Source organism: Notolabrus celidotus, chromosome 4 (assembly GCF_009762535.1).
Source record: "Notolabrus celidotus isolate fNotCel1 chromosome 4, fNotCel1.pri, whole genome shotgun sequence".
NCBI classification, from domain to species: Eukaryota; Metazoa; Chordata; class Actinopteri; order Labriformes; family Labridae; genus Notolabrus; species Notolabrus celidotus.
In genome coordinates this window covers 11,659,687-11,674,937 of record NC_048275.1, presented here as the reverse complement: position 1 = coordinate 11,674,937, position 15,251 = coordinate 11,659,687, and the positions used below count along the sequence as shown (strand labels likewise).

The following is a 15,251-nucleotide window of genomic DNA, read 5'->3' as shown; positions in this document are numbered from 1 at the left end:
AACATGGAAAAGCCAAACAATAAACAACTCAAAATAAACAAAAATTTACTGTTAATTTCTGCAGGCTTTGAGGCTAAGCATAGGGTATGCTTATAAAGTGTTATCATGTATAATAAAGATTAACAGTACACATTAATTGCTACATAGTGAGATCTGATGCAGAGATGATTTTGGAAGTGCTGTCGGGAGATGACTTGAATTATTTTCATTTGAGACTATCTCCAAAAAATATGCCATAGTATTTATATGAATTCATATGAATAAATACTCTATCAACAGTGTATTCGCTTCACAACAAAAAAGCAGAGAATTACAAAGAATAAAAAATGGTGCAAACAGGGGGAAGAAAAAAGACAAAAAAAGCAAAACAAGACATCTGAATGTAGAGTAAATTCATGAATTAGGGGTGGAGAAATCCCTTCTTGTATAGAAATGTTTTTAGTGAGGAATTAAAAGCAGGTAAGGTTGTGGACTGTCTAATTGTCAGTGGCAGGGAGTTCCACAAACTTGGAGCTCTGACTGAAAAGGCCCTGTCACCTTTTGTTTTTGAGGCGGGATCTTGGCACAACCAGCAGAGATGCATCCCAAGACCTGAGGGGCTGCCCAGACACATAGGGGGTTAAAATGTTGCTTAAATAGTTTGGGGCCTGTCAATTTAACATTTTAAAAGTAATCAATAAAATCTTAAAAGCGACACGATAAAAACTGGCAGCCAATATAGGCTGGCGAGGACAGGAGTGATGCAGAGCTTTCTCCAAACTAATTACATAACCAACAACTCACCATGATTAGCTTATTTTATTTTAACCAAAGTACCCTCCTTCTTTAAATATGTTGAACCTGACAGCCACGACTCCCTCAGAGTGTTGTAAATATTTAAGTGTAGTATGGTCACACATGCAGATGCTCAATCTACTTGCTGTTGTACAACTACAATGACTTGACCAATCAGTAATATTAAGCACTGCAGCATGTCCCTAATTCCCTGTACCTTCTGAAGCACTTAACCCTCCAGTAGGGACCTTTTAAGGAGTTAAATAAAGTGCATAGTATTTTATTGAGACTTTGTTCCCAGCAGTAGAAATACACTGAGTAGTTAAAAGCCCCTATTCCTTGAGAAGGTTCCTGTGTCCAAAAAGTAGCTAAAACATCCAAACACTATTAAAAATGTCCCCCGTCGGTCGTTAAATCTGAAAAACCACAAGCTTAAAAAATCTACACACAGTAAGAGAGAAGCTAGAAGGATGCAGTGAGTTTAAGGTTTTCAGAAACTTGCCTTTATAATTTGATAGAGAATTTCCAAACAGCTAAAACCTTCTTCCCAAAAACTAATAAAGAAAAGGAACTTAAATTCCTGCCTTTTAGTTTCATAAGACTGTCCCCAAACACAAATAAAGAAAATAATAAGAGGTGTAGACCATGTTTTGGTCCAGTTAGTCACAGACCACATGAATATAAGGGCATTTGAAATAATCACACACATTTCAGATAGCATAAAATATGTTTCTTTTTAGTTATTAAAAATGAATTTCCTTTTTATCACAGCCAAAGTTAAGAAATTGATGAACTTTCTATTAATAAAAACATTGTCAAAATGCCTAAGACATTAAGTAAACACACTGATTTCTCATAAACATTATATGGCACAAACCAAAAGACATGGAATCTCAACATGGAAAAGCCAAACAATAAACAACTCAAAATAAACAAAAATGTACTGTTAATTTCTGCAGGCTTTGAGGCTAAGCATAGGGTATGCTTATAAAGTGCTATCATGTATAATAAAGATTAACAGTACACATTAACTGTTACATAGTAAGATCTGATGCAGAGATGATTTTGGAAGTGCTGTCGGGAGATGACTTGAATTATTTTCATTTGAGACTTTATCTGCAAAAAATATGCCATAGTATTTATATGAATTCATACGAATAAATACTCTATCAACAGTGTATCCGATCTCCAATCTTTCAGCCACCAACTGACAAAAGATTTAATTCACAATTATACAAATTTGGCTACTCAGAAACAATCAGTTCCCACCAAGAGCATTTAGTGGATCATCAAAGATGTTGCTTGAATCGGCCGCCGTAGTGCTCTCCTGAGACGGCGGTGTCTTCTTTGATTTGCTGGGAGCTTTTGAGACTGCTTTTACCGTGCTCGGTGAGAAGATGTCATCTTTGAGGAGAAGAGAGAGACAGACAAAATATATGGTAAACAAAGACATAATCAAAAACTGCATACAAAGACAGACGCCTACAGCCGAGTGCAACAGCTGGGCATAGACTACCAGTCAAAAGTTTGGAAACACCTTCTGATTCAAGGGTTTGAATTTATATTAATTATTTGAAACACTGTAGATTATTACCAAAGACATCAAAACTATGAAAGAACATATGGAATTATTTAATTAACAAAAAAGTTTTGAAACAAACCAGAATATGTTTTATATTTTAGATTCTGTAAAGTAGCCCCCTTATTCCTTCATGTCAGCTTTGCACACTCTTGGTATTCTCTCAGTCTGCTTCATGAAGTGGTCTCCTGGAATGGTTTCTAATTAACATAAGCCTTTTCAAGAGTTCATTTGTAGAATGACTTGCCTTCTTAATGTGTATGAGACCATCAGTTGTGTTGTTCAGAGGTAGGGTTATTACTCAATGGATAGCCCGGTTTGACTACTGTTGTAAACTATATTATGGCAAAACCAGATTATTTCATAGTTTTGATGTCTTCAGTATTAATCTACAATTTCAAATTTAATTAAAATAAATGAAAACTATTGAATGAGAAGGTGTGTCCAAACTTTTGACTGGTAGTGTATATCTCAGTGCAACCTTACGGCTGACTTAGAGCCGAAGGTAACGACTAACCTAAAGTTAAGCCCTGTGCACCAGCTAGACATAAGCTCTGCTTGTGTCTAACTTTACACTGAGGAAGGAGCAGGCCAAAGTCTTAAGTCAGACTAGTGGGCCTATTCAAAGTCAAATAAACAGAAAAATGAGAGTCACAGAACTTAAAAAAGGTGATGCCAGCATGCCTTGTTTACAGGATGATCAATGAAAGTGCATTAAGATAAGAGAGAGAGTAATCCATGATCAGACACTAATGAGCTGGTTTTAAGGTTTCATTTTGTCAGGTAAGCCCTGATTAAACTAATGAAAGAGTTCTCCCCTCAGCCGCGTTCTGTCCTCCACCCTGTAGGTGCTGATTGCTCTAAGGTTTCACGTAAACATCTGTCAGCACTGAGCTGTCAATGCTGCCCAGTCTTATGAAAGAGGGGAATTCTCTCCAAATATCAGCGAATAAGCTGCTTAACGATCGACAGCTTTGGTTACGGACCTCCACACTTTCCCTGCTGAGAGCTTCTGTTTGCTTTGTTGTTTGTGTTGTTTGCTTCCGCAGTTAGAATGTTTTTTCATTCTGCATACAAATCTATGACTTTCCATTTTTCCCTTTCTGTATTGTTTTCTTTAGGCTGTGTTATCCATACCTTCTGCTGTTTTTTTGATTGGAGGGGAGAGTGGATAGAAGTCTGTTACTTGTCACCACTCAGGGAATGTTCATGTGAACACGCATGATAAGACTGGGTGCAGCTATGACCGGTGTTAGTCAGGTTTGGGGCACTTAGTGTAAGTTCTGGTCAAACAGATGGTTATATCTAAGTTTGACATGAGAGCTATGACTGACTTACTTTATGCCTCGCTGGTGTACTCTGTCACCGGATTGTGAGGGTTAACAGTTTCATGGAGCCAAAGACAATAACTTACTAAGAGGGAAATAAAAGCAACATATTCTATATTCTAAACCTTCCATCCTACATGATTGACTGTCTAACCAGCGAAGAAGTACATGAGCTGAGCAAAGTCCTATGTTTCAGGACTTGGGATTTGACTTGGCCTGTGTTTTTTAATGTCTAGTTTTCTTTCTTCATTTTATTGTCTTTTAATCTACGTATATCTCTAATTCCAATTTCTTTGGATCTTTTAATGTCTATAGTTTGCACACTAACGCTAGCATACGTTTTATTGCTGCTTACCCATGTCATCGTCAAATATTGACTTGGTCTCTCCCTTTGTCTTGGACTTCTGCTTAGGCTTTATTGAGTCCGTCAGATCAGCAAAAATGTCAATGTTGTCGTCAAACAAGCTGGCATCAATGGTCTTCTCTTTGTGCTTTTTATCAGCTTTAGGCACAATGGTTACTTCATCCTGGAGGAAATAAAGAAGACAAATCAATAAGAAGAGAAATGAAGGCACAGAAAACCCTGACAGCTTTATAATTAAGATGAAATGAAAGGTACCTGGAAGATGTCCTGTTTGGAAAAAGTGCTGCTGTTCTTCATGTCTTTACTGCTTGTTGATGAGGGAGTGGAGCTGTTGCTCACTCCAAAGATATCCTCATCATCGTCATCCTCCAAAAAGGAAGAGGCCTTGGCCTTCTTAGTCGAGGACTTAGACTTGATGTTTTGGAACAAGTCGTCAGTGTTGTCATCAAAAATGGATGGGAGTGTGCTTTTGTCCTTGTCTGTCGTCAGTCCTACGTCATTACTGGCTGGAGGTGCTGTTGTCTTGGTGGTTTGTCTGGAGGCGGATGTGTTAGTCACACCGAACAGACCGTCTGAGCCAAAAAGGTCATCCTCATCAGAAGAAGGCAGCACTGTTGTACTGTTGCCGTCTTTACTCAAGTCTTTCTTTTCATCGTTTGTGGAAACTGGCAGTGTCAGTGCAGACGGTCTCGGGGAGGTCTCAGGAAGAGAGGACTGAGAATTTGAGGAGTCGGGTAAGGCTGTAGGTGGAGCTGAGTTAGGTAGTGTTGGACCCGCAGGGGCCTGGCTGGACTTGTCTGGTGGAGGTAAGACTAAATCAGTCAGACTTGGGTTCGGGACAGGAGCGTTTGCACTTTGGGTCTGTTCTTCATTCACTGCAGATCTCTGGGCTGATTGTTGCCTGGCTGCTCTGGACTGGGGTCTCCGCTGTGCTGAACCTTTGGCACGACCCTGCAGGACAGAGGATTTGCAATCACAATCAATGAATCAGTTCAATCTCACTTTAATTATGAAGACATTTTCATACAAGTTTCTGCAAAACCAAGTGCTTCACATAAGAATAACTGACCCAAACACGACGAATGACTTAAAGGAAAAATAATAATGCAGCTCAATTTAGGGCCAAACTACAAACAAAGTAAATAAAGAGATGAATAAACAAATGAAATAAAAGAACTAGACTTCAATAATTGTAAATGCTAAATGTGCATGGATACTGAGGCTTTTGTTCTGAATTTGTGGAATGATTAAAAACTCCCCTGTCAGAAGACACTAGGGCTCAAGATTGTTCAGAGGCAGTAGGCAAATCTCTTTTTGCATGCAGCAAACGGTCGAGGCCAGGTTTCAAACTAGCAAGCTCTACAACGAGGACTACAGCATCTGTATATGGGGCACGCTTAGACTGCTAGGCCACCCCGAAGGAGGCAAATCTGATAAGTTAAGAGTACTAAAACCATCACAAATGTTTTAACCAATCAAAAGCCCTTATAGTTAATTCTACTGTGAAGAGGTAGACAGTGCAGAGAATACAAAATATGTGTCATGTATGCTGCTTTTCTGCTCCTATGGTTTAGCAGCAGTTTTAGTTTAACCATCTTCTTTGTTTGGATACCACAAGACAAATCAAGGCTATATCGACAGTAAAACATACTTGAAGTCATCAAACATATTTCAGGACCAAATGCCCACCTTGTGTGCGCTCAGAAGTGTTGCAACTTGGACTGGAGTTTCAAAGCTCACGGCTCCTTCGCTGTCTGGCTGGGCACCTAAAGGAGTTGTGACAGGGCTGGGGCTCAGGCTAGAGCTGGACACCCCTGAAGAGGAGCTGGGGCCTGTGCCAGGTGATGCAGCTGTAGCCCCTAGAAAAGTGGGGACAGCACCAGGCAGCAAAGCAGCAGGGTTGATCATCAGATTGGCCTGAAAATGAGATTAGGTACAGCAGTAAATAAAAGCCACCAGGGATCCGGACGGTTTCAACTGTTCAAAATGTTGGCTTTGTACATTTGAAAGTGTGGAAACTGCAAATTTCAGCCTCTCTGTTTCTCAGAGAGGTTCCAAGCAGCAGATCATTCAGAGGAGAATAAAGCCAGGACTGTAGATGGAAACAAGGTGAGAGCAAGATGCAGTTACTTGAGTGATGAAGGGAGCAAATTCTTCCAGTATGGAAAAATCTAATCAAAACGATGACAAAGTTCCTTTTGGAAGTCATGCGGCACCAAAGCCAAGCTCTTAGGTTGAAATATGAAAAAAGTCCAGAGAGAAGAAACCGTTCAAGGGGAAAGAGAAAAATCCTTCCTCAGGGGAAATCAGACGGAAATGTCAGAAATGAAGAACTTTAAAGAAAAAAAAATATTACTTGAAGTTTCCCAATCCTGGATGAGGAATCTTTAGGTTTTACAACACTTGGGGCAGGTTTCTGTGTGGTCAGATTACAGCAGGTTCAGAGCTTTGAAGGCCTTAAATTAAACGGTAAAAAAACAAATGAATGAATAAAGAAGTGCATGATGGTGCTTGAGTTACCCTTACCTTGATCTCTGCTACAGATTCTGGACTTGCTAGTGGTGCTCTATCAACAGGTTTACTGGGCTTCTCAGCCACTTTCTGGAATTAGAGAGGAAACAGAAAAACAAGAGAAGGATAAAAGTTCTCTTACTGACCTAAAACTCTGAGCTGAGTTATGCAGGAATCCAGCTTAGCTCAAAACCACTTTAAAAGTACTTCAATGTCTACCGGAGGAGGAGCTTTGGGCTTGGTGGGGCCAAAGAGGTCGTCCTCATCGTCATTCGCAAACAGACTCTGTGATGCCGGCTTCGCAGAGCTGGGCTTGGAGCTCTAAAAAGAAACACACAGTCATGTGTCTTTCCTAGCGAAGTGGAACACGTGCATTTGGACACAGTATGCAGCTCAGTTAAACATGTTACCAGAACAGAACAGATTCAAGCAGATAAGAGAGTCTGGTGAACTGACCGCTGCTTTTCCTGAGGTGGCAAAGAGATCGACATCGGGGTCATTGTCTTTCTGCTGCGTGTGACTGAACAGCAGCTCCTCGTCCTGGAACACACCTGTGCTCTTTGTTTGTTGTCTCTCTTCTGCAGGCTAGGAAAAAAAAAGACACATTTCAACATATGAACTGTGGCAAACAGTGTGCTAATGCAGCTGAGTTGATTGGTCACTGTTCAAAGGTTAACCATAAAACATACTAACCTTAAGTGTGTTTTTTACTGCAGGTTTACTGGGCGTGAATATGGGGTCATTCCAGTCTGAATCCTCTTCCTCCTCTTCATCATCAAATAGACTGACAGTGTTTGTTTTCACTTTCTCTTCTTTCTTCTCCTCCTTCTTGACGGTTAGCGGTGGGCTATCCTTGGCGGGAAAGCTGTCATCGTGGTCACTTTCATCCAACAATGGGCTCTTTGTCTGCTTGCTTGCAAATATGTCAATTCCGCCAAAAATGCTGACTGCTCCGGCAGGTTTCTTTTTACTTTCACTGCTCTGTGGTGAGGGCGACGATGACGGGGGCAGCTCAGGGGTCTTTGGCGCAGATTTCACCTGCTCTGGAGGCTTATCGTCCGTCCTGGGCGCTGCAGCCTCCTCTGGTTTCTCCATCACAGAGGGTGGCTGAGAGACCACATTAGGTGTCTGTAAAAACAGGCGTTAAAAGAATCAATCTAAGTCTAGGCACTTATGCAGATTAAATGATGTCATAAATTACCTGAACCTAGTTCTATATACTACTGTTCAGTCTCAGAGCTCACATCTGAGGTCGTATTTTTGCTTAATTGAAGGCTCTATATGATTTAGATTTAAAAAACTTTTCAAGGCTTTATGGAGGATAGCTTCAAAAAAACATTGTTTTTCACATACTATTTGAAAATACAATAAATAAGTTAGAGCACTTACTTTAGAAGCTGCGGCTGCAGTGTTTGTGTTGACGGCAGGTTTGATGCCAAAGAAAGATCCTTTATCTTCATCACCCTCGTCTTCAAACAAGAGAGCCACTCTCTGAGGCTTCTTCTGACTGTATGAGGAGAAACATAACAAGAGAAAGGGTGAGGATTCAGACAGCAAAAAATATAACTCTGTGAAGTATGATGAAAGTTATTGTTTCCAGTGAAGAGAAAGACCTTGACTCTTTTGTTGGAGCAAACAGGTCGTCATCGTCATCGTCGAAGAGGCTACTTTTGTGAGACGTTTTGGCACTGGGGAGACTGGAGGGAGCACTGGCACTGGGCTTCATCCCTCCTGTCTTGACCTCAGGCTTCTCTGGACTACTTTTAGAGCTTATCCACTGGTCCTGCAATTCAAACATTCACAAAAATAAAACCTCATACTGATCCTTCCTATCAATATAACATGAAGCGTGCAGCAAAGTTAATGCATACCTCATCATCACTGAAGAGCAAGCTGGACACAGCCTTACTGGGCTGTGGTGTGGAGGCTTTAGCTTGGTTAGGTTTTGGTTTAGATTTTGCTGCAGATGCAAACAGATCCTGCAGGAAAAATAATCTGATTATTGCACAGTACTTGATGCACAAGTACCCCTTTTCCACTAAAGTAGCCCTGGTGCTAATTCTGGACTTGTTTCTTCTAGCCCTGCAAGGAGTTGGTGCTACTCTGGAATCGTTTTTTTTCCGGTTTAAGGCCGGTTCTAATGTGGTCGAAACACAAGGAACTGGTTCCAGATTAGGCGCTGGCTCCGGACCAGCCCTGGCACTGACTTGGTGGAAAAGGGGTTATAATAAAATATGTCAAGAGGCATCATTTAACTGTGTTGGTGCGAGAAACACATTTGTGTTAAGTCATTTTACCTCATCCTCTTCATCATCGAAGAAAGACAAAGGCGCCTTGCCGGTTTTGTTCTGGCTTGAAAATTCAGGCTTGGACTGGCTCTTAGGGAGGGTTGGAAATGGCTGCAGATTGCAGATACATATTGAGTGTGGTTAAAAGTTATTGATGCTGTATTCCTCATGTTTTTGTGGTGAAGACTGAGAGCCTTACCGGTGTGTCTTCATCATCAGAGAACAGGCCTCTGCTCTGCGGTTTAGGAGAGGGCTTGACGGCAGACTTCCCGACATCTGGAGCAGCTCCGTTCTGAAATACACAACATGTTGAAGGAAATTCAATTTATACAGTTATTTTCACGCGTAACCCTCTGTTATAGAGTATGTGGGTTATGTTTTGAAAGAAAACACTGGTATGGACCAAAGAGAACTGGATGGTGTCAACAGATGTAAAGGGCAGAAGTTCACTCAAAACTAAATCAAATTTGGCGTTGACTCTAACGACAGGGATATGGACTGAAAACATTCTGAGGCAGCCTGCTCAGAGTTTGTTACAAGGCAGTTCAAAGTCCTCTATCATATGGGCCATACAGCCTGTGCACAGTGTGGTTATTGAAGCTTTAACAGACTCTTTTTTCAGTGCAAAATCTGCCACTTATCTTGTGAAAACAAACCAAATGGGACTTTGTACGGAGTGTATTGTTAGATTGTTAGACAATGCTCCTTTCAGACCTCCTCAGATTTCTCAGATTCCTCGCTGGTTGACTGCTGCCGTTTTTTCAGGCCCTCAATGAGCACGTTTTTAGTCCCAGGACCAAACATAGAAATAGCTCCAGCTGGCAGCTAGACATAGAGACACAGACAGACATGCAATGATCCTCCACAGACCACAAAATCCACCATGAGTGATATTCTAAACAGAAATTAAGTAACAAATATGTTAATCTTTACCTTTTTCTCAGGATGTTTTACCGGCTCCTCCATCACCACCTCCTTCTTGCTCTGAGCTGGAGCAGACACGCTGTTCTTCTCACTGAATATGTCCCCATCCTCATCATCCTCATCAAAAAGGTCAATAGCTTTCTTGGGTTTGGATTTCTCCTGTACGGCTGAAAAGGAAGGAACAACAGTCAACTCAAAGAGAACTTAAGACTGTAGTAGCACTGAGCTGCCTGTTCTTAGACACTTACCAGGGTCAGGTTTCTTCAGGCTTTTACCACTGAAGAAGTCATCCTCTTCCTCCTCCTCATCATCAAACAGCCCACCTCCTCCTCCACCAACACCAGCTGCTGTAGGAACCGGTTTGGGGCCAGAACCATTCTCCTTGTTCTCCACTGGATCAGAGTCGTTCCCTGAACTGAACAGGTTGGTATCTGGGGAGAGACAAATTTGGTTCGGTTAAGGATGATGAAGAAGATGTTGTGAATGATGTTTTATAAGGTGTCGTACAAGCAAATGGAAGTAGATGCTACTACCTGGAAATATTGAAACGGCACCAGCTGGGATCTTCTTTGCAGGTTTGTCAGATTCTTAGACAGAAAAAGAAAGTGGCAATCTTTTACTTTTTTCCTCGCAAACTTTCAAACCATCTTGACGTAGATACGTTCCTGCATATTGCCCTATAAAGTCTGACCTTACCTGGAGCTTGAACTGTGGTTTTCAAGCTTTCAGTCAAAGCCTTTTTCTCTTCAGCTACAGGAGGTTTAGGTGCCTCAGAGAAAAGATCCCCCTGAATGACAGAACACATACAGCACAAATCAAATCAAAAGCTACAGCCCAGGGTTTATGTAACATGAACTTAATAAGAAGGAATCTAACGATCATTTGGCTGAATATACCTCATCATCATCGTCAAACAGACCCTTCCCTCCACTGAAGAGGCCGCTTTTCCCACCAAACGGGGAGAGATCGTCTTCATCCATCTTTGGCGGCTTAAATATGTCATCACTGTCCTCTTCAGCTGTTGTTTCGGAGCACATAAATAGTATTGAGTAGCGGAAAGAATACACCGGAGCTTCTGTGGGATTGACTCATGCAAAAGTAAACACAAAGAATGTTTGAATGTTTGTATTTGATGACGGATGAAAGTCCTACCCTGAGGCTTTACGGGTTTTGTTTCCTTTTTGCCTTTAGTCTTCTTCTTAGATGTAATTGCTTTCAAGAAACACAAAACCCATGAGCATGCACATGCAGAGATGGTGCTTAGCATTAAATCACAAATATAAACGTTCTTGCTGTCTATGAAATTTGACAAGTGCAAGGCAAAAACATGGAATGTAAATGAGGAGAAAGATGATATGCTATCAATGACTTGAGAACAGCAGTGACTTACATGCTCGATCTGCCTCCGGCTTTTTGATTGGTTCACCTTTGATCCGGGCGGCCAGCTCGTCAGCAAAAGAAGACGGGCCTGTGTTCTGAGTAAAAACAGCCAAAGAGAAGTTCAATGACTCTGAGGTAGCAACACATTGGAAATATTTCACCTCTGAACTGCTCAACGTGTTTCACCTTTGAGTCCTCATCATCATCCCTGTCCGATTCTCCAAATATGTCTGAATCCTCGTCCTCCTCTTCCTCATCGTCATCATAACTCAACATGGATGACTTCTAGGTAAGTGAGTGAGCAGGTTATAAAATGATGAAGTCGTTCGTTTCACATATTTGTCAAGTTGGTGGGTGTTCAGCCAGCTTACCTTCTTGAGATTATTGTGATCTTCATCCTCCTCCTGAATAAAGTCATCATCAGACTGCTGACCAATAAAAAAAACATGGAAACAATCAGGCGTTGAATTTTGTAACCAACGTGCATTAGAAATAAAGAAGAGAAGGGTCTTACGTCCGCTTCTTTTTCATCATCGCTCTCAATCACACTGTCTCTGTCGCTGTCAACTGACATCTCTGGAAAGATAAGCACACCCACACATGAAGAAAAATAAACACTAATGTGTGAGAGCATATAAAAGCTGAATTGAGTATCTAACCATCACTTGAGAGGTCACCAAGTCCAACATCTTCCTGTTCCATGAAGGCCTGGGAACCAATCAGATATGGAAGCGGCCTGTCTACATAGAGATCCTACAAGACAAGGAAGGAAGGAAGAACAGTGCTATGAAGATGCATCATTTCATACATGTCTACAGTTATTGCAGCTGTCCTAAATTAAAGATGAAGAGCAAACCTTGGGCTCCAGGATGGCCTCCACTCTGTCAGTGAGGTCATCATCCTCTGAGTCAGAGTTTCCTGCTTTGATGTCCAGATGCTCAAAGGCTGACTCCAACACACTTAAACCATAGTTCACAGCCGCATGCATCTTTGGGATCAACTCTGCCTCTTTCTGCTCCCGAGTCTTCTCCTTCAAGGGAAAACAAAAAAGACTTTGAGGTTTATGGAAAACTTCTATGGGGCTTGAAAAGCATTATGAAGTATTAAAATGGTTGGCCAGTGTTGTCAGTTGTACCAGAAATGCTTAGAGTAGAAAGGAAGGATGAATTCTTTATACCTGCTCAGGCTGCTTTTCAAAAGCTTCAGCCTTAGAGACAGTCTCCTCCACCTCTTCATCATACACTCTCTGAAACAGGACACAATGAAAGAAGACTCTCTTGTTAGTTGGATTATATCATGTTTAGATTACTATAGGACACCCTGCAACACTTTGGGTTCCGTTGAGTAAACAAACACTAAATCATTGAAGTTGAAAAATAACAAGCACAATGAAGGAGAACAAAAAGAAATTCAATTTGAAACATTACATTTTCTATAAACTGGGTATTGGAAAGCATGAGGAAGTCGTTGAACACAGAGTGCAAGCAGCTGTCTGTGGCCTTGGTGTCACGGATCAGACTGTCCATCTGCTTTTCAATCTCATGTGTCTTCGACAGCATCCTCTGGGAGAAGTCTTGGAGGAAGAGGAAGAGCTGTCAAGAAAAGAAACACAAAAAATATAGCCACAGTTATATGTGTATGTATATTCAAATACCTGTAAGTTAGTTTTAAAGCAATAATCAGATTACAGGAGAGAAGGTAATAACAATCACAGATGTTTTTTATTCATAAACAAGGAGGTAGTTTTAAACTCACCCCTGAGTCAGCTGCCAGGGACCAGTTGGCACTGTTTTGCCGCATCTCTTCAAGAGTCCACGGCCTCTCCCAAATGTGGCCATCTTTCTGTAAGTGTTTGCCCCTGCTCGGCCCATTAGCTATTCCTTCCGGAAACTCGCTCATCTGCAATCAGATTGTTGTTATTATTCTATTGATTGATCATTCAGAAAGGCTCAACAACAACAACTTCAAGCTGAAAGAAAATGTTTCTCAACTAAAGGTTAACAACTAAAAGTGTTTGAATGAAGCAAAGACTAACTGTAGTGACTTTTGATCATCTTGAAATAAGGCATATAACGCCTGAGGGTAATCAAGTCTAGAAAAACTTCTTGCTCATTGTCACAGTTCTGATGATGAACTGACTTGGAGATATATCTCATGGATTCCCAACATTTGCTTCATCCCCAAAATGATGGCAGACAACAAAAAACTGCACAAGTTTCAAGAAGCAACCTTCATCAAAAGCATTCTTCAGCTTGATTTCTTGGCCTTTTATCTTGCTCTAATATAACTAGAACAATAGTAAGATACAGAAAGGAAGATCAGTGACAGGACTTTGGCATGTCTCCACAATCAGACTATCAGCAGGTCTAAATAAATCAAGGACGATGCCTCCAGCTCACCAAACGATCAATGTAAAGGACAGCTCCCTGTTCAAAGGTTTATATCTCGCCTCTGTTTGGCACGACGATCATTCCTCCCTGTTTTGATGATGTGTCCATGTTTTGTCTGCGATGTCTGATTGTATGTCAATGTACCAAAAACTAACAGATTACAATGCAAAATCAACTGAGCCTCTGAGTTGATGCTAATATGGGGGTCTGTGTGAGTGTGAGTGTGTGAGTGTGTGAGAGTGTGAGAGTGTGTGTGTGTGTGTGTGTGTGTGTGTGTGTGTGTACATACCGACGTAGGTCTGCAATCACTGAAACACCGTTAATGAATTCCTCTACTTCTAACGACGGTGTCCCTTTCACTCATAACTCGTTTATTCACTTGCGAAACAGCAAACGTGTGTTTTGTTAATAATGTTACAACATTGCGGAAGCCAACTTGTTGTGGCCGTACAAAGTTACCCAAATCCTATTTCCTCCTGCGAGCTTTCACATCCATTAGACTTGTATCTGCTGGAGAGAGCGAGGACTGTTTGGCTAGCAGCTAGCTAGCTTTACGAACGTTAGCTTCAGCTGAAACGAGCAACACACGGAACTATTTTAATCCGAATTGAAGCGCTCTCGTACTCACCTTGAATGCCCGTGGTCAATTGCTGTCCACGACAGTCAACAGTGGTCAGTACGGCGTGAAAAGTATGATCGATTATGCTAAATTTGGCCTTTTCCTCATTGGTCTTCTGACAGGTCAGCCATGTTCTGTCTGCAGACAGTCACCTGACTAGCGTTGCCTAGCGACCGTGTGAAAGTGGGGCGGAGTGGAACAAACCAAATGAAGAGAGAGAGAGCCGGAACTCATTTCCATAAAGTCATATAAATTGAATGTTTATATCATAGACTGTAAAAATATATATATACAGTCTATGGTACGGGAGAGCATTAGGGCCATTGAAAAAAATAATAATTAAGGTCAACATTTATTTTTTAAATTATTATTCTGAGATTAAAGTCAGAATTCTGAGAATAAAGTCAGAATTCTGAGATTAAAGTCTACGGAAGAATATAAGGGCCAATGAAAAAAAAAAAAATGTCAAGATTTATTTTTTTAATTATTATTCTGAGATTTACGGAAGAGGATTAGGGCCACTGAAAATAAAAAAAATTTAAGGTCAAATTTTTTTTTTATTATTAATTTGAGAAAAAAGTCAGAATTCTAAGAAAAAAGTCAGAATTCTGACTTTATCCTCAGAATTCTGACTTTATTCTCAGAATTCTGACTTTTTTCTCAGAATTCTGACTTTTTTCTCAGAATAATAATTTAAAAAAAATAAAATTTGACCTCAAATTCTTTTTTTTTTTTTTTTAGTGGCCCTAATCCTCTTCCGTACTATGGTAATTAACCATTAAACTGATAACCTGAGTGTTCCAGCTCACTTATAAAGAGCTCTATTCACTTTATTTCACTTATTTACACAGTCTATGGGCCGAATGCAATAAACCAAATGCAGAAACAGAGAGCCGGAACTCATTTCCATAAAGTCATATAAATTTAATGTTAGTGTTGTGGGTAATTGAATTTAATGTCTAGGCAAGATTTTAACTGGTGCCCCTTGTGTTATAACCAACTCCAACAATCACATCACATACACACTGTAAGACAACTTTGTTTTAAAATAAAAAATAACCTCTAAAAGAACATTAATAAAATGGTAATAACAC

At 40.6% G+C, this 15,251-nt stretch overlaps 1 protein-coding gene across 9 annotated transcripts; it reads right to left on the bottom strand.

Annotated features, from left to right (window-relative positions):
* Positions 1-1,482: 1,482 nt before the first annotated feature.
* On the bottom strand, positions 1,483-14,322 carry washc2c (WASH complex subunit 2C). Of its 9 annotated transcripts, none has more exons than XM_034681882.1 (31): positions 13,828-14,322; positions 12,904-13,047; positions 12,576-12,740; positions 12,326-12,394; positions 12,005-12,178; positions 11,808-11,901; positions 11,663-11,724; positions 11,520-11,576; positions 11,335-11,433; positions 11,159-11,243; positions 10,921-10,980; positions 10,665-10,786; positions 10,465-10,555; positions 10,302-10,355; positions 10,017-10,199; positions 9,778-9,935; positions 9,559-9,669; positions 9,044-9,136; positions 8,854-8,955; positions 8,428-8,535; positions 8,170-8,339; positions 7,946-8,063; positions 7,250-7,684; positions 7,013-7,141; positions 6,776-6,877; positions 6,572-6,646; positions 6,402-6,461; positions 5,735-5,962; positions 4,301-4,996; positions 4,037-4,208; positions 1,483-2,178 (listed from the first exon to the last, which is right to left on the bottom strand). In XM_034681882.1, the coding sequence occupies exons 2-31, from the start codon at positions 13,045-13,047 to the stop codon at positions 2,033-2,035; spliced, it is 4,362 nt and encodes a 1,453-aa protein (XP_034537773.1). In that variant the 5' UTR covers positions 13,828-14,322; the 3' UTR covers positions 1,483-2,032. The 9 variants fall into 9 exon arrangements, with proteins under 9 accessions (XP_034537773.1, XP_034537770.1, XP_034537772.1 ...); XM_034681879.1 differs by having other exon boundaries at positions 10,299-10,355; positions 14,167-14,322; XM_034681881.1 differs by having other exon boundaries at positions 14,167-14,322.
* Between the last annotated feature and the right edge of the window lie 929 nt (positions 14,323-15,251).

Coding starts and splice junctions, on each gene's coding strand:
- washc2c (XM_034681879.1), bottom strand. CDS start 13,047: ATGAGCGAGTTTCCGGAAGGAATAGCTAATGGGCCGAGCAGGGGCAAA. Junction 11,725..11,807: donor TGGTGACCTCTCAAGTGATG/GTTAGATACTCA, acceptor TTATCTTTCCAG/AGATGTCAGTTGACAGCGAC. Junction 10,787..10,920: donor AAAACCCGTAAAGCCTCAGG/GTAGGACTTTCA, acceptor CCGAAACAACAG/CTGAAGAGGACAGTGATGAC.